Raw genomic sequence first — 23,362 nt, 5'->3', positions numbered from 1 at the left:
ACCCCACAACTGTCAAAAGGAAAAGAAAACAGCCTGGTGCTAGTGACTGACACCTGTAATCCTAGCTACTCAGGAAACTGAAATCTGAGATCACAGTTCAAAGCTGGCCTGAGCAGAAAATTCTCTTGAGGCTTGTCTTTAGCAGGCCCCCTCCCCCCCAGGTTTGTTATCCCATTTCATGATTTGCGCTCATGTGACTTTGAACAAATCTCTCATATCATCTCCAGTCCTCCAAATATGAACTGCCAGTGATGTTACCTGCTCTAGTGACCCATGACTCCATTCATCACAGCAAGGTAATGCTTGTCTGCCGATACTTGGACTCTGTAGTCTATCTCAGAGGTGCTCAAACTTTTTTTTTCCCCTCTAGTGTTTATAACAACTATGGCAACATATTTGATTTTTTTAAAGCATTTTATAAGCCATTCTTGTTCTTTGGGATTTTTAGTTTTATATATTTTAAAATTCATCTGTTTGTATGTGTTGGTCCTGGGGTTTGAACTCAAGGGTGTATTGTACTCTACCTTAGCTTTCTTGCTTAAGGCTGGCTGGCAGTCTACCATTTGAGCTACAGTTCCAAATTTGTCATTTTTGCTGGTTCATTGAAGGTAAGACTCTCGCAGGCTTTTCCTGCCCAGGCTGGCTTTGAACTATGATCCTTAGATCTCAGCCTCTGAATAACTAGGACTATAGATGTGAGCTGCTATGTCTGGCTTAATTTTGAAAGATAGTTCCTATTTCCACATAGTGGTGGGTTTCCATTTAGTGGTGGGACATTAATTGGCAATTGCACAGATGTAAATGGAGGTCGAGGTCGACAAACGGGAAAATGGGTGTTCAGCGCTAACCTAGATGCCATATGTCTAGAGTTGAAGGTGTTCCCCAGCTCCTGGTAGCTTAATCTTCAGCTGTGAAATCATGGGAAGAATGACTTACTCTTCTTCTAGGTGTCTTAAGACAATATGATGGTAGGTTCTATAAAAACTTCATTTGCATTAGACCAGAAGTTCTCAACTCCCCAACTTATTTTGTGCTGCTACTGCAGCTTGAACTCAGGGCCCACGATGTTTTCCACTTAAGTGCTCTTCCACTTGAGCCACAGTTCCACTTTCAGCAGTCTGGTGATTAATTGGAGATTCTTGAGGCATGGACTTTCCTATCCAGGCTGGCTTTGAATTGTCATCCTCACATCTCAGCATCAGGCTGAGCAGCTACGGTTACAGGTGTGAGCACTGGCACCGGCCAGTACTGTAGCAATGAGTGTACATGTTATACTGGGTGCCCTCAACATTTGATGTGACCTGAACATGTACTGTGGTTTTGTTGGATAGGATTGCTAGTATTGTTATTTGTTGTTAAAACTACATCCGCAGTTGAAGGCTAATCACTTTAACCTCAAGACATGTGAAAGTGAAGTTCCAAGTTTTTTCTAGCAAGGTCACAACCACCTGTCTAAGAAGAGTCTATGTACAGACTCCTTGCAGCCAGCCAATCCCAGGCTAACAAGTCTGACTCTAGACTAGTTTATTTTTTCCCCCCTGTACCAACTGATTTTTGTTTGTCACTGTGCAAGTACTGGGGCTTGAACTTAGGACAATGTACTCGTTCTTAGCTCATTTTGCTCAAAGCTGGTGATTTTACCATGAAGCCATACCTCCACTCTCAGCTTTTTGCTGGTTAATGTAAATAGAGATAAGAATCTTAGAAACTTTCTCCCTGGGATGGCTTCAAACCATGATCCTCATATCTCAGCCTCTTGGGTAACTAGGATTACAAGTGTGAGCCACCAACACCTGCCCTAACTACCTTTTGAAATAAAAATTATGTATGGACACTTGCCTTTTAGATTGTGGTATTCAATATTTTCTCTATTCTAAGAACAGGGGCACAGAGAAGACTTAAAACAAAAGTACACCTGTGGTGGCCATTCTTGATTATAGAAAAAGTTTAATAATTGAAGTCAGACTTCATCTTGGCTGGGTGATTCATGCTTGTAATCACAGCATTCAGGAAACTGAGGAGGATTGAAAGTCTTAAGACCAGTCTGGGATTCATACAAATGATCTGTTTGTTTGTTTGTTTTAAAAGAGGGCTGGATGTTTGGCCTAATGGTAGAGTGCTTGCTTTATATGCACGAAGACCCGGGTACCACATACACATAAAAAAGTCAAAAGTGGTGCTGTGGCTCGAGTGGTAGAGCTCTAGCTTTGAGAAAATCCAAGGACACTGCTTGGCCCCTGAACCTAAGCCCAGGACTGGCAAAAAATAAAAGAGCTAGGCACCGGTTGCTCACACCTGCAATCCTAGCTACTCAGGAGGAGGCTGAGATCTGAGGATGGCAGTTCAAAGCCAGCCAGACACAAAAACCAGTGAGACTTTTATCTCACCACCAGAAGACCAGAAGTGGTACTAGTATAGCTCTAGGCGTAGAGCGCTAGCCTTGAGCTGAAGAGCTTAGGGACAGACAGCCCAGGTCCAGAGTTCAAGCCCTACAACTGCCCCCCCCCCAAAAAAAAAGAGATTGTTGTATCTTGTAGATTTTTGCCCTACAGATTCCCATTAGCTGGAGTAGTGTGCAGTTGGGTAGATTTAAGCTAAGATGTCCATAACTTTCAGCTGTGTTTTGAGTTTTAGCAGCTTTGCCTTCCTTATTTTTGACCTGATTGGTTTCTTATTTTTTTTTTCTTCTTTCAAATATTGCTCTGGCCACAGAACATGGGGGATGGGTAGTTTCTTTCAGAGTCAGAGTAAACTTAGGTATAAACTTTCCCACTTTTTGTCCTTCTAGGCCTGAATGTGAAGCTGGCCGGTGTCACTCCACTTTGACCAAAACATTCCCTTCTGTGTGGCTGGGATTGTTTTTAGAAAGCTCTTCTGTATCCTCATGTAGAAGATAGAGCAAATTGGACATCCTGAAAGGTAAAGGTCTTGGTAATAAACCCATAACTTCTGCGATTCAGTCTAAATAGGTTGGGAATTTGTTTCTGTATCTAAAGAGCTTCCTGTCAGTTAAAACTACCAATATAGGCACCTGTGGCTAGCACCTGTAATTCGAGCTCTTCAGAGGTGGAAGCTGACCCCTAGAGATTCTTATTTCCAATTAAGCACCCCAAACCCAGAAATCAAGGTGTTGCTCAAGTGGTAGAGCGTCAGCCTTCAGAGAAATAAGCAGGAACGTGAGCTCTACACACACACACATACATCTAGTCTCTTGCTTTTCCTTGTGTAGAACTTGTCCATTGTTTCCTCAGAAGGCTGAGGAGGAGGCAAGGAGGTGGGAAATAAACTTGTAAGTATCCTGTCACCTTTCACTGGTGTGCATGCAGGGTAAGGACAGCAGTACATGGCACCAAGGTCATTACAAGGACCCACCAGCACTTACTGAGTTTCCAGTGAGTGTCGGGTAATGAGAAGATAAATGACTAACCTCGGGGAGCAGTGTACATGGAACAGTCGACAGTTTCACAGTATTTTAATAGTGCTATGAATAATAGTGTTAGTGGCCAAGAAGGACACAGAAGGGAGAATTGGCAATCAAGGAAAATTTCGCAGAGAACAGACACCTATGTTGCTGAAATAAGGCCTTGAGTAGCCATTATTTGAAATGGTTTTTTAATCTGTGAGTTTTTTGTTTTTGTGCCTATACTGGGTCTAGAACTCGGGGCCCTTGTGCTCTTCGCTTGGCTTTTTCACTCAAGGCTGGCATTCTACTGCTCGAACTACACCTTCATTTCCAGCTTTTTTTTTTTCTTCTTTTTTTTTTTTTTTGCTACTGGTTGACTGGAATTAGGAATCTCTCAGATTGGTTTGTCCAGGCTGGTTTTGAACCATGGTCTTCAGATCTCAGCCTCTTGAGTAGTTAGGATTAAAGCTATGAGCTACAAGCACCCAGCTTTGAAATTTGTTTTTGAATGTTAGAATGTTGGTCATCATTCTTTAGCTTGATACAAATTCATGTTTGCTTCCTGAGTGATTGTTAGTGATTGAAGAATTGTAGATGTATTTTTATCAGTAGAGAAATAAAACGCATGAGTATTTTGGGGTGGCTGGGGTTTTCTATACACGTCTGTTACATCCTTCATTGTTGGTTTATTTTTTTCCCACTTGTTGGGGAAAGATAGGGTCTCCTCTGTGTTCTCAGAGAACTAGCTTTTAAGCAGTTGGCGTGCCAGAAGTTAAGAAAGAGCTAGGAATGGAATTCAGAGGCTAAACTTTTAGTTCCACATTCTAAGTCTGATGCTATGCCTTTTAAGGAGTAGTGGTCATAGCATAGAAATGAAATTTGTTAAACATGACATGGTTGTAATAAACTTGACTTTATAGAGCAGGGAGGTGGAAAAACATCCTTCAGATATTCATGACCGGAATTTTAGAGGTGATTCTGAGTCTGGTCAGATATGTGTCTGAAATTACTTAAAACTTGATGCCAACTTTATATATAGTCTTTGTGAAGAGATTTCCTAAATATTGGGCCATAAGATAAAGTGGAACTTAGTTCTTCCTTGAAATTCCAAAACTATAAATTCTGGCAGAGAGGGTGGCTCATTATCATATGTTGAAAATAATTCTGCTTGACCAGTAACTGATATATATATATATATTTTTTTTAATGCTGGTAACTGAGGTTTCAACTCAGGGCCTTGTGTTCTTGCTTAGCTTACTTTTTACTCAAGGCTGGTGTTCTAGCATTTGAGCTATACCTCCACTTCTGTTTTTTTGCTAGTTAGAAATAGAAATCATATATATATATATATATACATATATATACACACACACACACACACATATATATATATATATATATATATATATATATATATATATATGTCCATATCCATGCTGGCTTCAAACCCTGATCCTCAGATCTCAGCCTCCTGAGAATCTAGGATTTTAGGCTTGAAACACCTGTCAGTGCCTGGTCAGTAACTGATTTTTTAAAAACTTAATCTCATTCAGTTGAACACAGGACTCTGCATATAGTAGGCACTAAATAAGAGGAAATTACCTAGCTAGGACAGAGTTGTTCAGCCTCAGTTTCCTGTAAAGTTTCTGGTTTGGGGATTTCTGGTACAGTAGCAGTTGCAAGAAGGAGAAACTGAGGGGTCTTCATTTGGTAAATTCCAAAACATATGTGGAGTCTGTCTGTTAAGCTTTACTTTTTTGTGCCATTGTCTATACAAGTAAGAAATGAGCAGACACAAAAAAATGGAAGGTGTTTTGTTTTCCCCTTCTAAATGCTCAGAAACTTCAAAAGGAGGAAAATTGATTTTATTTGCACTTAATATTTCTTCAGCCTCTGAAAATAAAATGTACAATTAGGAAGGAGAAGAAGGAAGCCACCGGGACCTGAAAATCTCTGCCCATCTTATATTTTCTCTTTTGTAGCCCAGAATTGGTTTGGTTTCCATGGCAAGTAACAGCCTCCTCTGAATCTAGTATTATGGAATGCATAGGAAACGTGCATTGCTAAGATACTCAGTGATGAATGGATATTGTTGGAGTTTTGTTTTTAAATCCCCTGGGAACTGGGTTCCCACTATTCTTTGTCCACTTGTAGTGACAATCACCTTTGAGCAGAGGGTTTCTGGACGCCTGTCCTCCAGGATGAACACTGCAGTGTCGTGACCCTTGGGGTTTGGGTGAGTACACTTGACACCTGATGCCTGGCTTTGGATGTGGTCTTAGGCTGTACTGGCACAAACAAACAAATGGTAATGTTGAGGAACAGTTTCATGTGTGTCTTCATATAATCCACAGTTCCTTCCCATGATCTAGCCTCTGTAACCACCATCCTTCATTTCTTTCCCTGAGTTGAATGTTCAGTTCTCCTCACAAGTGGGATCAGATCCATTTGTCATAACTGCTACAGTACCAGTGATTCCTAAAGTTCAGTGAGAAGTTACAGAATGGTTTATGAGCCAGGTGCCAGTGGTTCACACCAGTAATCGTAGCTACTCAGGAGGCTGAGATCTGAAGATTAAAATTCAAAGCCAGCCTGACTAGGAAAGTCCATAAGACTCTTATCCCCAGTTAACCAGCAAAAATTTGAAAGCAGAGTTGTGGCTGAAGTAGTAGAGCACCAGCCTTGAGTGAAAAAGCCAAGCAAGAGCAAGAACCCCTAAGTGCAATGCCCTAGTACTAGAATGCTTGCCTAGCATGCATGAAGCCCTAGGTTCAATTCCTTGATACTACATACATAGAAAAAGCCAGAAATTGGCTGGGAGTTTGGCCTAGTGGTAGAGTGCTCGCCTAGCATGCATGAAGCCCTGGGTTCGATTCCCGTTACCAAGGCTAGCAGAGTGTTAGCCTTGAGCAAAATAAAGTCCAAAGACAGTGCTCAGGCCCTGTGTTCAAGCCCCAGGACTGGCAAAAAAAAAAAAAAAAGCCAGAAGAGGTGCTGTGGCTCAAGTGTAGAGTGCTAGACTTGAGAAAGCTCAAGGACAGTGCATTACATTTCAAATTGGATAACGGTAGTCTACAATAGCATCTAAACCATTAAAAAAAAAATCAAACAACAGAAAAAGGGTAAGGTGGTAGGTTAAAAAAATTAAAAATATACTACTAAATGTAATTAAGATCAAAATAGTTTTATGTTACCAGGCACAGTGGCTCATGCCTATGATCCTAGCTACTCAGGAGGCTGAGATCTGAGGATTGCAGTTCAAAGCCAGCCTAGGCACTAAAGTCTGCGAGACACATTTGCCCAAGTAACCACTAGAAAACCGGAAGTTGTGCTATGGCTCAAGGGATAGGGCAGTATCCTTGAGCTGAAGAGCTCAGGAACAGCACCTAGGCCCAGAGTTCAAGCTCCAAGGCTGACCAAAAAAAAAAAAAAAAGCTTTGTGACTGTTATCTCTTGAGGTTAGCATAGAAATATTTCATATATTTCATAGTATTTTATTCTAGAGTTTTTCTGCCTATATCAAAAGAAAAAAATTTGACTACATAAGACAGACTTTTACATGAAGAAATGTACATGTAAGTCTAACACGACATAGTGATTGTTCTGCCCAACCTAGAATATAATGGTTTCTCCCAATTTTCATTCAGTTCAGTTTTTGAGGCTCTTAAAATACGTGACAGGTGGAACCCTTGAACTACTAATCTCTTCCTGATTTGTATGAGTACTGGTACTGAGGCTTGAACTCAGCCTGGACACTGCAGGCTGGCGTTCTACCACATGAGTCACATTTCCATTTCTAGTTTTTACTGGAGACCAGAGTTATGGATTTGTCTACCTGGGCTGACTTTAAACTGTGATCCTCCAATCTCAGCCTCCTGTGTAACTAGAATGACAGGTGTGCACCTCCAGTGCCAAACTCTGAGGTTTTTTTTTCCAGTAGTCCTGTACCCATTATCATGATCTTTGCATCTTGTACTCTGCCTTCAAGAAGCGTGCAGGGCAGAGGAGTGGGGGGATGGGTGGGGGGGGAGGGCAGGGGCCCAGGGTGAGGGGCTCAAGTAACCCACATTGCAGCTTGAGGCTTATGTAAAATCTTCCCTCAACAAAGGAATTTCACGTTTGTTCTCTAGCCAGGTTTGGGAATATTTTCTTGACCTTTATGCTTCAAATTAGCCTTGCAAATTGGTTCAGAAAATCCCTTCGCCTTCAAAGATGTTCTTTAATCTTCATAATTCTCGGTCCCTCCCACACTCACCCATGCCTGTGGGCCCTGGGATAACAGTGAGGACAGTGAGGATACTAGATGTCATTCAGTAGCACGCTGGTTGTAACTCAAGGTATTGGCTCGATCTTTGTTTCCAGAAGTACGTGGTACTTCTGTGTCATCTTCTCCCCTGAAGGCAGAAGCAGGGATCCTTTGGGTCATGGTTGGAGCCTGGGTCTTCGTGCCATTGTGTGCCACCAGAGCTGACATGCTAGAGGTCACTGTGGGTTTGCAGTACCCGGATGTCAACACCTTTCTTCGCCAGATGCTCATGGCTCACACCTGTAATCTCAGTGCTCAGGATGCTGGCTGTTACAGTTCAAAACCAGCCTGGGCAGACAAACCATGACTTGTATCTCTAATGGTCCACCGAAAAGCTGGAAATAGAGCTATGGCTCAAGTGGTAGAATACCAGCCTTGAGTTCAAGCCCCAGCAGGGCACAAAACAACAAGAAAACATAACAAATTCACATTGCTATGAAGAAAGGAAAACATGAGTTTTATATTCAGAAGTACAGAAATCTAGAGGGAGAATATATAATCAAAGATTGAGTGGTTTTTCCAAGGCCTGGTCCGCACTGCTCGGCTGGAGGCTCAGTTATTGGAAGAGTCTTAGCCACACTTGATGCGCTTTAGCCCTGGAGCATGTGGCCATAACATGAACATTGACCTTCCCTTTAGTCCTGACAGAAGCAAACAGGGATCTGGTGCTGCCCTTTCGGCTGGTGCCGTCACCTGGATCTTGAACCAGTTGTGGTGTGTTTGAGGTCTTGGCTCTCAGCTTTTTTTATTCCCCCACAGTGTGCCCTGGAGATGCGAGATTTTCCTTGTGTAGTAGGAGGCACACACCCAGAGAATGCGGGAGCTGCAAGAGGAAAGGACCCACTTCCACAGCGGAGAAAAACAAAGAGGAAAAAGGCACACAGGCGGCCAGCGCTAAGGGACGCACCAAGGAGACCTTGGGCTCCTGCCCTCGTCCCCAGCAGCTGCCTTTGCTGCAGCCCGAGAGGAACTCGGGAAGCTGTCCCTGTGTGCAAGTGCAAGCTCAGGATTTCAATCAATGCATTCCAGCAACCCTAAAGTGAGGAACTCTCCATCAGGAAACACACAGAGGTAAGGACCAGGGCCTCTGCTTCCACCCCTGAGGGGGATGGGGGGGCATGGACATAGGTGTGCGCAAACCCTCCCTAGTGGAACGTGTGGAATCAGAAGCAGATGAGATCCATGTGGAAAAGAAAGAGAAGATAGTAAATAGTAATGGAGTAGTAAACCAGTAAACTTACATTGCAGTTTTCCTGAATGCTTCTATTGGGGCGGGGGGGGGGGGGCAGTACTGGGACTTGAACTTGGGACTTGAATGCCATCCCTTAGGGATTTTTTTTGTTTGTTTGGTTTTTATTTTGTTTTTTTGTGGGTCATGGGACTTGAACTAGGCCTGGGCACTGTCCCTAAGCTCTTCATCTCAAGTCTACCATCCTACCCTTCAGCCAAGCTCCACTTCCCATTTTCTAGATTTATTTGGAGATAAGGGTCTCAGGTTCTTTTGTGCCCAGGCTGGCTTTGAACCTTGATCTTCAGATCTCAGCCTCCTGCCCAGCTGTCCCTTAGATCTTTTGCTCAAGGCCAGCGCTCTACCACTTGAACCACAGATCCACTTCTTTATGATGCTTAATTGAAAATAAGTCTTTTGCATTTTCTTCCCTGGTCTGGCTTTGAAATATAATCCTCAGATCTCAGCTTCCCAAATAGCTAGGTGTGAGTTACAGGTGTCAGCCAGGGAAGTTCTTATTTATTTATCTATTTCCTGTTGGTTTGGGGGCTTGAACTCTGGGCCTGGATGCTGTTTCTGAGCTCTTAAGCTCACTGTTCTACCATATGAGCCACAGTGCCACTTCTGGTTTTCTGGTGATTAATTGGAGATAAGAGTCTCACAGACTTTCAATGCCCAGACTGGCTTTGAGTCTCGATTCTCTGATCCCAGCCTCCTGAGTAGCTAGGATTATAGGTGTGAGTCTGGTGCTCAGTCCTGGGTAGTTCATTTATCTGCTACTCTGCGGCCCCTCCTCCTTACCACTTTTCCTCACCCAAGTACAAACAAAACGACTTTAAAGACCAATCAGTATGATCTGCTACGCTGACAGTAAGGAAACTGAGGCCTGGGATGACGAGGGAGACATAAGATCTGACAACTAATATTACCAGCCCTGATGCAGGCAGTGAAGCTTTTCCTCTGTTCCACCAATCTTACACTGTGAGGGTTTTGTTTTTGTTTTGTTTAGCTGGGTACTAGTGGCTCATGCTAGAAATTTGAGATCTGAGGATCATAGTTCCAAACCAGCCCATGCAGGAAAGTCTGTAAGACTCATATCTCTAGCTAGCCAGCAAAAAGCCACAGTGGAGGTGTGACTCAAGTGGTATAGCTCCAGCCTTGAACAAAAAAGGACAGACCGAGACCCTAAGCACAGATACTTATGCCAGCACTAACAGCTTTCCCTTGCCCCTGGGCAAGGTTGGTCTTTGTGGTGTGGGGAGTGGGCTACTGTTGGAGGGCCTTCCTGGAGGGTTTCCCTAACCAGCAGGCACTGACAGGCCCTTGCCTTTGGCTGCTGGGAAGCTAGGCTCCCTTGCCATCCGTCTGGGGGCGGGTAGTATTTTGATCTTAACGATGCCTGTTTGTTTACTCTAAGCTAGTCTTAGTGTGAGAGTCTCTTCTCTATGTACATAGAAACCGTTGTCTTTTATTGACAGAAGCCCTAGAGATGGGTCCCCATGTGACTCTAGGGTTCCGAGGCCTGGCAGGCCTGATCTTTTCTTCTCACCATTAGCTCTGAGAAGGGAGCCAGGGTGGAGGGGAAAAGCAAGTGGCAGGGGTGAAATATGAGGGGGGGTTATTTAGTCCTTAGCATCCCCTTGACCCATGATAGAAATTGCTTTTCCTGACTATGCATTGACAGCTGAATGTGGTCTCTGCTCTCCTCTGTCCTTGTTTCTTTTAGTAGCCCTAAGTCAAAGCAGGAGGTGATGGTTCGTCCCCCTACAGTGATGTCCCCATCTGGAAACCCCCAGCTGGATTCCAAATTCTCAAGTCAGGGTAAACAGGGGGGCTCCGCCAGCCAATCCCAGCCATCCCCCTGTGACTCCAAGAGTGGGGGCCACACCCCTAAAGCACTTCCTGGCCCAGGTGGGAGCATGGGGCTGAAGAATGGGGCTGGAAATGGTGCCAAGGGCAAGGGGAAAAGAGAGCGAAGTATTTCCGCTGACTCCTTTGATCAGAGAGATCCTGGGACTCCAAACGACGACTGTGACATAAAAGGTATGTGCACAAGGGATTCCTGTGCCATAGTCCCTGGCGTCCAGAGGGGCTGCTGGCAGCTCGGTGGCTGGGGGGGGGGGGGAAGCAGGCAGGCTTGCAAGAGTTCTTGCTCTTGAGGATGCCGTGGCATGGTGGGGTGGGTGGCAGACCAGACTGTATTCTTACGCGTGTTTCCAGCCTATCACTGTATTTGAACCTCAGTTCAAGCCAGTAGTTCCCACTGGTTTGTGCCATGAGCCCACACCAGAGGATGCCTTTTTGGCATTCACTTCTCTTCTCCTTCAAAAGAACTCCATGGCTTGGGTTCTGTACTCTCTGGTTCATGCCTTGCCAACTTGGGGACACACAGGAAGACTTGATGACCCCAGCACTGGTCCAGATTTGTCATACATACATAGAAAAAGCCAAAAAGTGGTACTATGGCTCAAGTGACAGAGGTCTAGCCTTGAGAAAGCCCAAGAACAGTGCTTAGGCCCTGAATTCAAGCCAGGACTGGCAAAAAAAAAAAAAAAGGAAATAAACAAATGCTGAAACAAGGGAGAAGCCTTGAACCAAATCCAAAACAGTGGCCAGGACTGAATGTGGTAGTGCCCAGCTGTAATCCCAGAATTTGGGAGTCTGAGGCAGGAGGGTTGAACTTGTATTTCAGGACCAGCTTGTACTATATGATGAGTTCAAGGCCAGCTGTGGCTATAGACATTATGAGACCCCGATGGAAAAAAAAGAAGGAAAGAAAAGTAAAGTGTTCATATCTGGTAGATTATAATTATTACAGAAGAAAGGAGAGGAGGTGTGTTCTGTGATGAGTCATTCAGGAAGAAGAATATTTGACATTTTATGAGTAGAAGAGATGGTTTCCTTGCCTCTTCTTGTTGAAGTTCTGAATGTGGGTTTGGGCTGTGTTGCTATAAATACTGGCAAAAAGAAACAAGTTGATTTGTGTGACAAGTGAGTTGTCTTATCCTTTTAGAATGTAATTCTGCTGATCACATCAAGTCCCAGGATCCACACACACCACACTCTATGACCCCATCCACTGCAACGGCGCCCAGGTCTTCCACCCCCTCGCACGGCCAGACTACTGCCCCCGAGCCCACGCCTGCCCAGAAGACGCCAGCCAAAGTGGTGTACGTGTTTTCTACTGAGATGGCCAATAAGTAAGTTAATGTCTGTGTCTTGCTGTTGAGCATGGCTTGTGTGTCCTTAGGGGGTCCAGAGAAGTAGTTCCCACCTCATCCCCAGAGATAACCACTGAAGATGCTTCCTTGGCTTTCATTGACCACTTGATCCACAGCTCCACTTCTAGCTTTTTGCTGGCTCATTGGAGATAGAGTCTCATGGACTTTATTGCCTGGGCAGACTTGGAACAGTGGTCCTCAGATCTCAGCCTCCTGAGTAACTAGGATTACAGGCTTATTTCTAGTTTGTGTAAGGAATCTTCGGAGATTCACCAATGGCAACTTTTAAAGTTTTGACATTTGATGGTAAATGATAAGCCTAAATAAGAAACAAGCTTCACTTGATTTCTTCTCATTCAGCACTGCCTGCGCAAGGTTAGTCGGGAGTGAAAGTGTTTGGAATTTGTGCTCCAATGAGTGCTCCTTGGCTCTGCCTCTTGTTTCTGTAGAGCTGCAGAAGCTGTACTGAAGGGCCAAGTTGAAACAATCGTGTCTTTCCACATCCAGAACGTCTCCAACAACAAGACGGAGAGAAGCACAGCCCCTCTGGTACGTTGTTGTAGCAGTATTGTGGCTCTATGGTTCTCCAGCGGCTGTGCAGGAGGGGAGGAGGTGGCACACTGATATACATGCAGCTAGTCTTCACGGCGGGAGTGAGCTGCATTCTGGGCATTTACCCTAGTCCTGGCATTGTGGGCCTTAGGCATAGCATACTATTGGAGCCTCTTCTACCAGAATGCTGGTTGATGATAAATTACTAGGGGAAGAAGGTATAAGGAAGAGAAGAATTATTCAGATTCCTCAAGATTTCCTTCATGGAACTACCTCTAGGAAAACTTGAATTCTGACTACATGCAGAGCAGATTTGCATTTTTAAAAACAAAACCTTTAAAACAAAAAGCCTCGTAACACTCTGGAGTGAGTTGAAGAACATAGAAGCAACAACTGAAACTACCATACTGGAGGACATGGTGGTGATGCCGTAATTGGAGTCTTAGTGGTTTTCAGAAGGATTCATTCCACAGTGAAAGATCTGACCTGCTTGATGTTTTCAAAATTAGAAGAAATCTGTTTTTCATCAGGTCTTAAATACCAAGCAGAAGCTTACATTAGGGAAAAAGTGAGCTGTGTCTTTGTTGTTGTGTTTTTGCTTTTGTTTTGGTGCCAGTACCGGGGTTTGAACTTACAACCTCCAGTTTTCACTTGGCTTTTTAAACTCAGTGCTGGCACTCTAACCATTTAAGACACACCTCCACATCCAGCGTTTTGCTAGTTAATTGGAGCTAAGGGCCTCATGGACTTTTCTGCCTGGGCTGGCTTTGACCCATGATCCTTCCAAGTAGCTTAGGATTATAGGCATGAGCCACTGGTACCTGGCTTTACATAAATCTTTATGTGTGCATGAAATACCTGCAAGTGATGCATTTATACACATACACAGATATTCAGAGATTGTAGATCTCTGTATGTACAGTGCATAAGCTGTTCATACGCATAGACATAATGATTTGTGTATAGAGTTACACATGGGGAGACATTTCAGAGATCTCAGTGGGAGGGAAGAGCGAGTCTTAGGAGTGTGGGAATACATAGAGTGGGTTCAACAAAACAAGTAAAAGCAAATGAACACAAGGAAGGGAGGTGGAGGTTCTGGGAAGTCTCCAAGACCATTGTAGACCTGGCCTCTGTACTCTCTTGAGTCAGAGCATACATACCCAGGCCAGGGCATACATACCCATCCTGCAAACACTTCTTGTATGCAAGCCCCCCTGGTGAGTGTGATTCTATCCAGGATTTACTGTAGCAGTATGTTTCTATCCAGGACTTACTGTAGCAGCGGCACTTAATAAATAATAATAAGGCAATCATCCAACCTGTTAGAAAGGGCAGCTCGTTGGCCATTGGGAAGGACAGATCAATGAGCGAGATAGCCTCGGATTGCTCCATCAGTGCTTCCTGCTTGCAGATTATCTTACTGCAGTTAATGTACGAACGCTTATCAAATATGGAATCGGTGATCACAAACTTCAAACAGAAACCAGAGATGTCAGGTCCCCAGGAAACTCAAGGAGACGAGTTCCTTAGCTGTCCCCCAACCTGAGGAGACTTTGCAGCCAAACTGCTCCACCCCTGCTCAGCTGCTGGAGCCCAGTGCTCTGGTGTCTTGTGCCTACACTTGGAAACAGCAGAGCATTTGATTGACAGAAGTCTGCATACCGGTTGTATTGGTGTTGGGTTTAGCCTCCCCTACTTGGAGGAAGTAAGCTTTCCTTGATCAGAAACCACACCAAACTGGTTGCTCTCCCACCCAAAATAATCAAATATATGGTGCTATGGCTCTCCCCTAGCAGCCTTATAAGTTATTGAAATCTGTAATCATCGGCGAGAGAAAAAGGATGGTATTTGATAGTGCGCTAGCTTGCTTGCTTTCTTTTTCTTTTCTTCCTTCCTTTCTTTCTTTCTTTCTTTCTTTCTTTCTTTCTTTCTTTCTTTCTTTCTTTCTTTCTTTCTTTCTTTCTTTCTTTCTTTCTTTCTTGTTTCCATGTCCTAAGAAGGGCCGTGTATAGCAAGATTTTTGATAACTTGTCAGAATTGGAGCTGTGGATCAAATGATAGTACCAGCCTTGAGTGAAAAATTCTAAGGGGCTCTAGGATCAGCACACACGTGCATGCATGCACACATGTGCACACATATGTGCCAAGGTAGATTTATGTGATGAGGACAAATCTTCAGTAATCTGCCTTGCTCTTTTAATTGTTCTTCTCAATTTACCAGTGATATCTCGATTCTTTCTAGAACACACAGATACCTGCCCTGCGGAACGATCCCAAACCTCTTCCACAGCAGCCCCCGACTCCGGCCAACCAGGACCAGAATCCTTCCCAGAACACCAGACTGCAGCCAACTCCCCCCATTCCGGCACCAGCACCCAAGCCCACCGCCCCGCCGCGGCCTCTCGACCAGGAGAGTCCCGGGGTAGACAGCAAACTAATTCCTCCAGTGGGCAGCCCTGCCAGCTCCACGCCACTGCCCCCGGATGGTACTGCGCCCAGCTCAACGCCCAGCAACCGAGCCGTGACCCCCGTCTCCCAGGGCAGCAGCAGCTCCTCAGCAGATCCCAAAGCCCCCGCTCCCCCGCCGGGGTCCGGGGGTGAGCCCCCCGCGCTGGGCGAGAACCCCGACGGCCTGTCTCAGGAGCAGCTGGAGCACCGGGAGCGCTCCTTACAGACCCTTCGGGACATCCAGCGCATGCTCTTCCCCGACGAGAAGGAGTTCGCGGGCACTCCTAGCGGGGCGCCCCCACAGAACCCTGGGGTTCCAGATGGACCTCAGAAGAAACCGGAAGGGCCAATACAGGCCATGATGGCTCAGTCCCAGAGTCTGGGCAAGGGGCCTGGGTCCCGGACAGACGTGGGAGCTGCCTTTGGCCCTCAAGGCCACAGAGATGTCCCCTTTTCTCCGGACGACATGGTTCCACCTCCTCTGAACTCGCAGCCTGGGCCCCTGGGCCCCGACCCCCTGGACCACGTGACCCCGGAGCAGATGGCCTGGCTGAAGCTGCAGCAGGAGTTCTACGAGGAGAAGAGGCGGAAGCAGGAGCAGGCGGTGCAGCAGTGCGCCCTGCAGGACGTGCTGGCGCACGGGCCCCATGGCCCCCACGGGCCCCACGGGCCGCCGCCGCGTGGCGGGGGCCGAGGGCCGCCCCCACCCTACCAAATGGCCCCAGGGGAAGGCTGGGCCCCGGGCGGCGGCGCCGAGCCCTTTCCTGATGGCCTCAGCATCCCCCACTCTCTGCCTCCCCGCGGCATGGCCCCCCATCCCCACCCTGGCATGCCAGGCGGCCAGATGCGCCTCCCGGCCTTCGCCGCCGCCGGGATGATGAGCGCCGACCTGGAGGGGCCCAGCGGCCCCGGCGGAGCACCGCGGCCCGGGCTTTCTGGGGTCAGTTGGCCTGACGAGGTGCCCAAAATCCCGGACGGTCGAAACTTCCCCCCTGGCCAGGGTGTGTTCAGTGGCCCCGGCCGAGGGGAGCGCTTCCCGAACCCCCAAGCCTTGCCAGAAGAGATGTTCCAGCAGCAGCTGGCCGAGAAGCAGCTCGGCCTCCCCCCGGGCATGGGCATGGAGGGCCCGCGGCCCGGCCTGGACGGGAGCCGGATGGTGCCGGGCAACCAGCGCCACCTGGAGCCGGCGAGCAACCCCGGCTTCCCCCGGCTGCCGGCGGAGGGGCCGCTGAGCCCTTCCCGGGGCGACTTTCCCAAGGGAATGCCGGCGCAGCTGGGCCCCGGGCGGGAGCTGGAGTTCGGGCTGGTGCCGGGCGCGCTGAAGGGGGACGGCGGCGGCGGCGGCCTGGCCCCCGGCTCTCAGATGATACCTCAGAAGATGCGCGAGGCGGGGGCCGGCCCCGAGGACCTGATGAAGTTGCGGCCCGGGAGCGCGGACATGCTGCCCGGCCCGCAGAAGATGGTGCCGCTGCCGTTTGGAGAGCACCCGCAGCCCGAGTACGGCATGGGGGCCCCCCGGCCCTTCCTGCCCCTGTCGCAGGGGCCGGGCAGCAACAGCAGCTTGCGGAGCCTCAGAGACCCCGTTGGGCCCGACCAAAGGACTAACAGCCGGCTCAGCCACGTGCCGCCACTACCTCTCAACCCCTCCAGCAACCCCCCGAGCCTCAACCCCGCGCCGCCCGGCCCGCGGGGCCTGGGACGCAAGCCCTTGGAGATGGCTGTGGCCGGAAGCCAGGTGCACTCCCCAGGCATGAATCCTCTGAAGTCGCCCCCCATGCACCAAGTCCAGTCCCCGATGCTGGGCTCCCCCTCCGGGAACCTCAAATCGCCTCAGACTCCCTCGCAGCTGGCAGGCATGCTGGCAGGCCCAGCCGCCGCTGCTTCCATTAAGTCCCCCCCAGTCCTGGGGTCTGCTGCTGCTTCGCCTGTACACCTCAAGTCTCCATCGCTTCCTGCCCCGTCACCTGGATGGACTTCCTCCCCCAAGCCTCCCCTCCAGAGTCCCGGGATCCCGCCAAACCACAAGGCCCCGCTCACCATGAGCTCGCCAGCCATGCTGGGAAATGTGGAGTCAGGTGTGTATGCCTCCATCTCCCCTCTCCCCCTTCCTCCATATCATACCTCGCGGCCTTTGCCAGCACGAGTGGCAGGCCCAGGCGTGCACTGTGGGCGCCATGTGTGCATGGGTACCTGATGCTGCTGTTAAAAGGAGGGAGCAATGTCTTCACGATAGATAGTTGGGACTTGGTAGAACACGGGACCCACAGACTTGAAGGGGCTCCCTGCAGCTCAAGAGAGCTGGGGCGTGACCCTGACCCCTGAGCGAGCAGGCCCGCTGCCCCGGCTGGTGTTGAATGTGTGCGTGGACTGTGCCAGAAACAGCCCCTAGCCGTGGAGAGCTTGTCTCCCGGTGGGCCACAGGTGCCACACACCACCTACCCCACGCACACCTACAGTTCGTTAGGGTTTTCCTCCCGGCTGTGGCAGGTATTTTGATGGCTGGGTTGGCGACTCCAGAGTGGCCCTGAGCTGTAGATCCCAGGCTGGGGCCTGCAGTGCTGACAGGGGACATTTATCCCATCAGCCTCTGCAGGGTAGTAGTAGAGCGGCACAGCCCGCCCAGGGCACAAACCCCTTGACATTGTGGAAATGTTTATGTCTGATGATGTGGCCAGTCTTAAGTCTTGCTTCAAGGCCTGAGTCAAATTGTCAATGGTGATTGGCAATGGAAAGAAATCCACTCCTTTTTCACACTCTTGTCTGTAAGTCGTGTTTTCTCCATACTGGCACTGACATTCCTGACGTACTCCTAGCACACATGCTTGTTTTCCTGTCATGACCTGGCCCCCTTCTGCACGCACGGAGCCTGACTACAAGATGGATGGTGGGTGTCTGAGGGCTAATAACTGTTGTGTTCATCTTTCTCCTTCCGGGCCTCGCTGACTTAGGATCCTGGGACTTGATAGCTTTCAAAAGGAATCTCATTCCATGACTGTGATGGTTTGGTTTTGTCCATAGGTGTCCCCCCACCTCCTCCGGCCGCCAGCCAGCCCACCTCTGTGAATATCCCTGGAAGTCTTCCCTCCAGCACGCCATACACCATGCCTCCCGAGCCCACCCTCTCCCAGAACCCGCTCTCCATTATGATGTCGCGAATGTCCAAGTTTGCAATGCCCAGCTCCACCCCATTATACCACGATGCCATCAAGACCGTGGCCAGTTCTGATGACGACTCCCCGCCCGCTCGCTCTCCCAACCTGCCATCCATGAATAATATGCCAGGTAAGCAGCTGCTCCTAGACAGACACTTCTTTTTTTTTTGCCAGTCCTGGGCTTGAGCTCAGGGCCTGGGCACTGTCCTTGGACTTTCTCAAGGCTAGAGCTCTACCACTTGAGCCTGAGCACCACTTCCGGCTTTTTTCTATGTATGTGGTACCGAGGACTCGAACCCGGGTCTTCATGCATGCTAGGCAAGCACTTTAACCACTAGGCCAAACTCCCGGCCCAGACAGACACTTCTTAAAGTGTCGCTCAGTAGGGGCCAAGAGTGTGGACTAGTGGTAGAGGGCTTTGCCTAGCATGCACGAAGCCCCGGGTTCCAATCCTCTGTACCACATACACAGAAAAAGTAGGAAGTGGTGCAATGGCTTAAGTGGTAGAGCACTAGCTTTGAGAAAGCCCAAGGAGAGTGCCAGGCCCTGAGTTCAAGCCCCAGGACTGGGTCTGGGGTGTGTCTTCAATAGAGTTTTAGCTTGTGTCATCTAACACCTTCTAGGGTTTGACTCAGGCACCTCACTATCCTGAGAGTTTTTCACTCAAGACTAGCATGCATAGAGATAAGAGGTGTGACCCACCAGTGCCCATCTAAGATAACACTTAATTTGATTCAGAAGAAAGCAGATTTCCTTATAGTTCTGAGGCTTATGTGTACCAAGATGGAGTTTGTTTTCTCATGGTTTGTTGTTGGGTTGGTTTTGGGGGTCTTCCTGCAACAGTACTAAAAGCTTTCTTAATTTGCTGATTGGAATGTCTTTAGTTCCTGAATATATTCCTGAAAAGGCAATTGGCCCCAGGATGTCAGGGAATGGAAAAGCCACCATTTGGGAGAAGGGGCCTTTCTTTAGGACTGGAGAGGTAATGAAACTCTCCTTTTCCCACTTCTCCTATTTGGGCCATTCCTAGTCCTCTGCCTCCCCTACTCCTGCCCCCACCCTCACCAGCCCCACTCACAGGAAGGGCCTCTGCCGATGGTTTGATTCTGATTTTTAGGGCTTGCTACCCAGTGACCAGCAATCCTCAATAACTAGACTGGGAAATGTACCGCCAGTGGCCTAGAGCTGCATGCTTTTCTTCTAAGAAGTTATCACTTCTTAGATATTTTGTGTAACCCGGAATTTTAAATGGTCTTTTTTTTAAGGCAATATAAAAAAAAAGTTAACTAAGCCAGGCACTAGTAGCTCACATCTGTAATCCTAGCTACTCCCAGGCCGAGTTCCTGAGGATTGTGGTTAAAGGCCAGCCCGGGCAGACAAATTCGAAAGACCATTATCCCAGTGAAGCAGGCAAAAGGCAGACGTAGAGGGGTGGCTCAAGTAGTAGAGTTAAGCTAAGCAAGAGTATGACACCCTGAGTTCAAGCCCACTACCAACCCCCCCCCACACACAACCATACCAATAGGGTAGAAACAAAAAATTAATATTTGAATTAGTATTTCTGGTCATTGGACCCCAAAGGACAAGGCTTAAGTCACCAAGGCAGATCATTTCCTCTGGAGTTAAATTTCCCCAGTGAAGATCACACTCCTTTGTCTATGAGCTTGGACATTTCCATACAGGAGAATTTCCCCCTACCGCCTTCTGCGGTTGTGTCACACTGTTGAGGACTCAGTAGTATGCAGTCGTGTAGAAGTGTGGGTTTGGTGACCCCATGAGTGCATGAATCTTCTTGGGGCCGGGCTGTGTGCTATATGCTTCCCAGCCCAGATCAGTGCACCCAAGGTGCAGAACCGTTTTATTTCTGCTAATCTGATCAGCCCTCGAGTTTAGTAGCTGCTCTGATATCTTCGTCTTTCTAGGAATGGGCATTAATACACAGACTCCTCGAATTCCAGGTCCAAACCCCGTGGTTCCGATGCCAACCCTCAGCCCGATGGGGATGACGCAGCCGCTGTCCCACTCCAGCCAGATGCCCTCTCCAAGCGCCATGGGGCCCGGCGTGCCTCCTCACGGGGTCCCCGTGGGGCCCGGCCTGATCTCTCACAATGCCATCCTGGAGCCCCCGATGGGCCCCCAAGGACGCATGGGCTTCCCCCAGGGCTTCCCTCCGGTCCAGTCCCCCCCGCAGCAGGTCCTCTTCCCCCACAACGGCCCCAGCGGGGGACAGGGCGGCTTCCCCGGAGGGATGGGCTTCCCCGGGGAAGGCCCGCTCGGCCGGCCCGGCCCCCTAGCCCCGAGTTCGGCAGACGCAGCACTTTGCAAGCCCGGAGGCCCAGCGGGTCCCGACGCCTTCGCCGTCCTGGGGAGCAGCATGCCCTCCGTGTTTACAGACCCGGACCTGCAGGAGGTCATCCGGCCTGGCGCCGCCGGGATCCCCGAGTTCGACCTATCGCGCATCATCCCCTCGGAGAAGCCCAGCCAGACGCTGCAGTACTTCCCGCGCGGGGAAGGGCCGGGCCGCAAGCAGCCCGCGGGGCCCGGGCCGGGCTTTCCGCACGTGCAGGGCCTGATGGGCGACCAGGCCCCCCGCATGGGGCTGGCCCTGCCCGGCATGGGAGGGCCGGGACCCGTGGGCACCGCGGACATCCCCCTGGGCACAGCGCCCTCCATGCCAGGCCACAGCCCCATGCGACCCCCGGCCTTCCTCCAGCAGGGCGTGATGGGCCCGCACCACCGCATGGTGTCCCCGGCGCAGCCCTCCATGCCCGGCCAGCCCGCGCTCATGAGCAACCCCGCCGCCGCCGCTGCTGCCGCGGCCGCCGCCGCCGCGGGCATGCTGGCCGGCAAGGACCGCGGGCCCGCCGCGCTCTACCCCCACCCGGGGCCCGTGGGCTCTCCAGGCATGATGCTGTCCATGCAGGGCGTGATGGGACCCCAGCAGAGCATCGTGATGCCCCCCCAGATGAGGCCCCGGGGCATGGCCGCCGACGTGGGCATGGGCGGGTTCAGCCAGGGCCCGGGGAACCCAGGAAACATGATGTTTTAAGCTGCTACGGCCGGCTGTGGCGAGCGTCCCCGAGGGACTCCAGGCCCTGGCCCGCGGCCCGGCCCGGCCCGGCCCGGCTGCCGCGGACACCGGCGTCTGGAGAATGTATGGACTTCCCGGGAACAGCGAGTCACGGAACCAACAGGTCTTTATTTTTAAAGTTTTATTTTTGTGGACTCGGGTATCCACGATGGCACCTGCGTGGGGAGCCAGAGGCCGAGCTCCGGGGCGGCCCCGTCCCCGGCGGCCGCCGCTCCGCGTGTTTACATCCACCGGCTCCCCCAGGATCCCTCCGGCTCTCGTTCGTTTGTTTGGGGTTTGGGTTTATTTTTTTTTTTATATTTAGGTTTTTTTGGTTTTGTTTTGTTTTTGGTGTGTACTGTACTATATTGTAAAAGGGATCTTAGCAGAGATTTTAGGGGCAAAGAGAACAGGAATGCTGGGCTGCTCAGGTGGACAGCCCATCTTCAGACCTTCGGACTATTTTCTTTCAACTTCAGTGTATAGGAAAAACAAAACAAACAAAAACCAGAAACCAAACTAAGACCTCAGAACAGAGTATTAATGAAAAGCACAAAAGAAAAAAAAAAAAGAAACTAAGTTCAGCGAGGGGTGGGGGGAGGGGGGAAGTTTTTCTTTTTAAAAATAATGATGCTTAGGACATTTGTTTTTGTTATTGTTGTTGGTTTGTGTTGTTTTTTTTTCCAGTTCCAGTGCTTTCTTGAGCACAATCTACAATATACAAACCAATCACCACATTTTTCTCCCCTCTGTCCAGTCCCTTGGGTTAGGTGTGTTCCCCCCCTCGTGTCTCCCACTGGCCACCCTCCTCTTCTCTCCCCTTTGGTAGTACCCCATATTCTTTGGGGAACATGCCCCAGCCGGGAGAGCTCTATCCCAGGGTGCCCTGTGGCCTTTTCCCCTTAGCCTGTCTTCTCTATTGTACTCTTCCTTGCTCACCTTGTTTTCTGTTCTTAGGAAAATTCCCAAGTGAATTTTACTAATGTGGGGAGTGGAGCTGATGCTAAGAGCTATCCAGGACTTTTGTTTGTTTGTTTGTTTTTAAGTTCTGTGGTTCCTTCTTCCCTTTCTTCTCTCTTCCATGCGTAAAACGTTCTGTGTAACCTCCATTAAATTTGGTACAAAACCACTCGCCAGAGCTGTGGTGTCAGAAAAATAAAATATATTGTTTCTTACAAAACAGAACTGTCTTTTAGTTGTTGTTGTTCACATTGATTCCTATTTTCTGTAGTCTGGCAATCCTGTTTCCCTCTGACCCGGAAGCAGAGCACCTCTGTGTTGTGATGGATCCATAAGAGAGGGAATTTAAAGAAAGCAACTTTTCACCTGGCACTGGTAGCCCACACCTATAATCCTAGCTATTCAGGAGGCCAAGATCTGAGATTCACAGTTCAAAGCCAGTCCAGGCAGGAAAGTCTGTGAAACTTTTTTTTTTAAATTGGTTGTGGACCTTGGCACTGTCCCTGAGCTCCTTTGCTCAAGGCTAGTGCTTTACTTGAGCCACAGCTCCCAGGTTTGTGAGTGGTTGATGATAAAGTCTCACAGGGACTGGTTTTGAACCAGGATTCTTACATCTCAGTTTCCTGAGTAGCTAGGATTACAGATGAGCCATTGGTGCCCCGATGTGAGACGCTTATCTTCATTTAACCACCAGAAACCCGGAAGTGGAGTTGTGGCACATCCTTGAGAGAAGAGTAGGGAGAAGACTGTCTCAAGTTCAAGCCTCCAGTACCAACACACATACACAAAGGTAGTTTCTGGAGGATGGTCCCTACCTCAGCCCCGACATTCTAGTTATGAGCAGAAGGTAGGCGCTCTTTCCCACAGCTGGCCTTTCCCTGTAGTGCAGCTCATAGGCTTTCGTGGGTACTTCCATCGACCTTGACAGATAATGAAGAAGGCCAAAGATGCAAGGTTAGACTGAGCTATGAGTGGCTGTCCTCGAGCCTTGTCTGGTGGAATACCATTAGTGCACCTGT

At 49.1% G+C, this 23,362-nt stretch overlaps 2 protein-coding genes across 4 annotated transcripts in view; both read left to right on the top strand.

The window, feature by feature from the left end:
- The window catches only part of LOC150061289 (uncharacterized), a 52,882-nt gene extending 44,135 nt beyond the window's left edge, over positions 1-8,747 (top strand). For 2 of the 3 annotated variants that reach the window (XM_090334164.1, XM_090334162.1), the window contains exons 2-4: positions 2,789-2,919; positions 5,558-5,639; positions 8,469-8,747. In XM_090334164.1, the coding sequence (XP_090190290.1) occupies positions 8,481-8,747 (267 nt within the window). In that variant the 5' untranslated portion in view covers positions 2,789-2,919; positions 5,558-5,639; positions 8,469-8,480. Of the gene's footprint in view, positions 1-260; positions 297-2,788; positions 2,920-5,557; positions 5,640-8,468 lie in introns of those variants that run through there. The other variant, XM_090334165.1, reaches the window with a different exon arrangement.
- Positions 8,697-22,568, top strand: Bcl9 (BCL9 transcription coactivator). Its single transcript, XM_090334166.1, has 7 exons — positions 8,697-8,780; positions 10,664-10,980; positions 11,951-12,137; positions 12,608-12,707; positions 14,956-17,236; positions 18,180-18,443; positions 20,236-22,568. The coding sequence occupies exons 1-7, from the start codon at positions 8,728-8,730 to the stop codon at positions 21,360-21,362; spliced, it is 4,329 nt and encodes a 1,442-aa protein (XP_090190292.1). The 5' UTR covers positions 8,697-8,727; the 3' UTR covers positions 21,363-22,568.
- Positions 22,569-23,362: the final 794 nt, after the last annotated feature.

The sequence above is a fragment of the Megascapheus bottae genome, chromosome 6, assembly GCF_031878675.1.
Source record: "Megascapheus bottae isolate mThoBot1 chromosome 6, mThoBot2.hap1, whole genome shotgun sequence".
In the NCBI taxonomy this organism is placed as follows: Eukaryota; Metazoa; Chordata; class Mammalia; order Rodentia; family Geomyidae; genus Megascapheus; species Megascapheus bottae.
The sequence above is the reverse complement of the archived record's forward strand: the minus strand, read 5'-3'. Positions and strand labels throughout refer to the sequence as shown.

Coding starts and splice junctions, on each gene's coding strand:
- Bcl9 (XM_090334166.1), top strand. CDS start 8,728: ATGCATTCCAGCAACCCTAAAGTGAGGAACTCTCCATCAGGAAACACA. Junction 12,138..12,607: donor TCTACTGAGATGGCCAATAA/GTAAGTTAATGT, acceptor TTGTTTCTGTAG/AGCTGCAGAAGCTGTACTGA. Junction 12,708..14,955: donor AGAGAAGCACAGCCCCTCTG/GTACGTTGTTGT, acceptor GATTCTTTCTAG/AACACACAGATACCTGCCCT.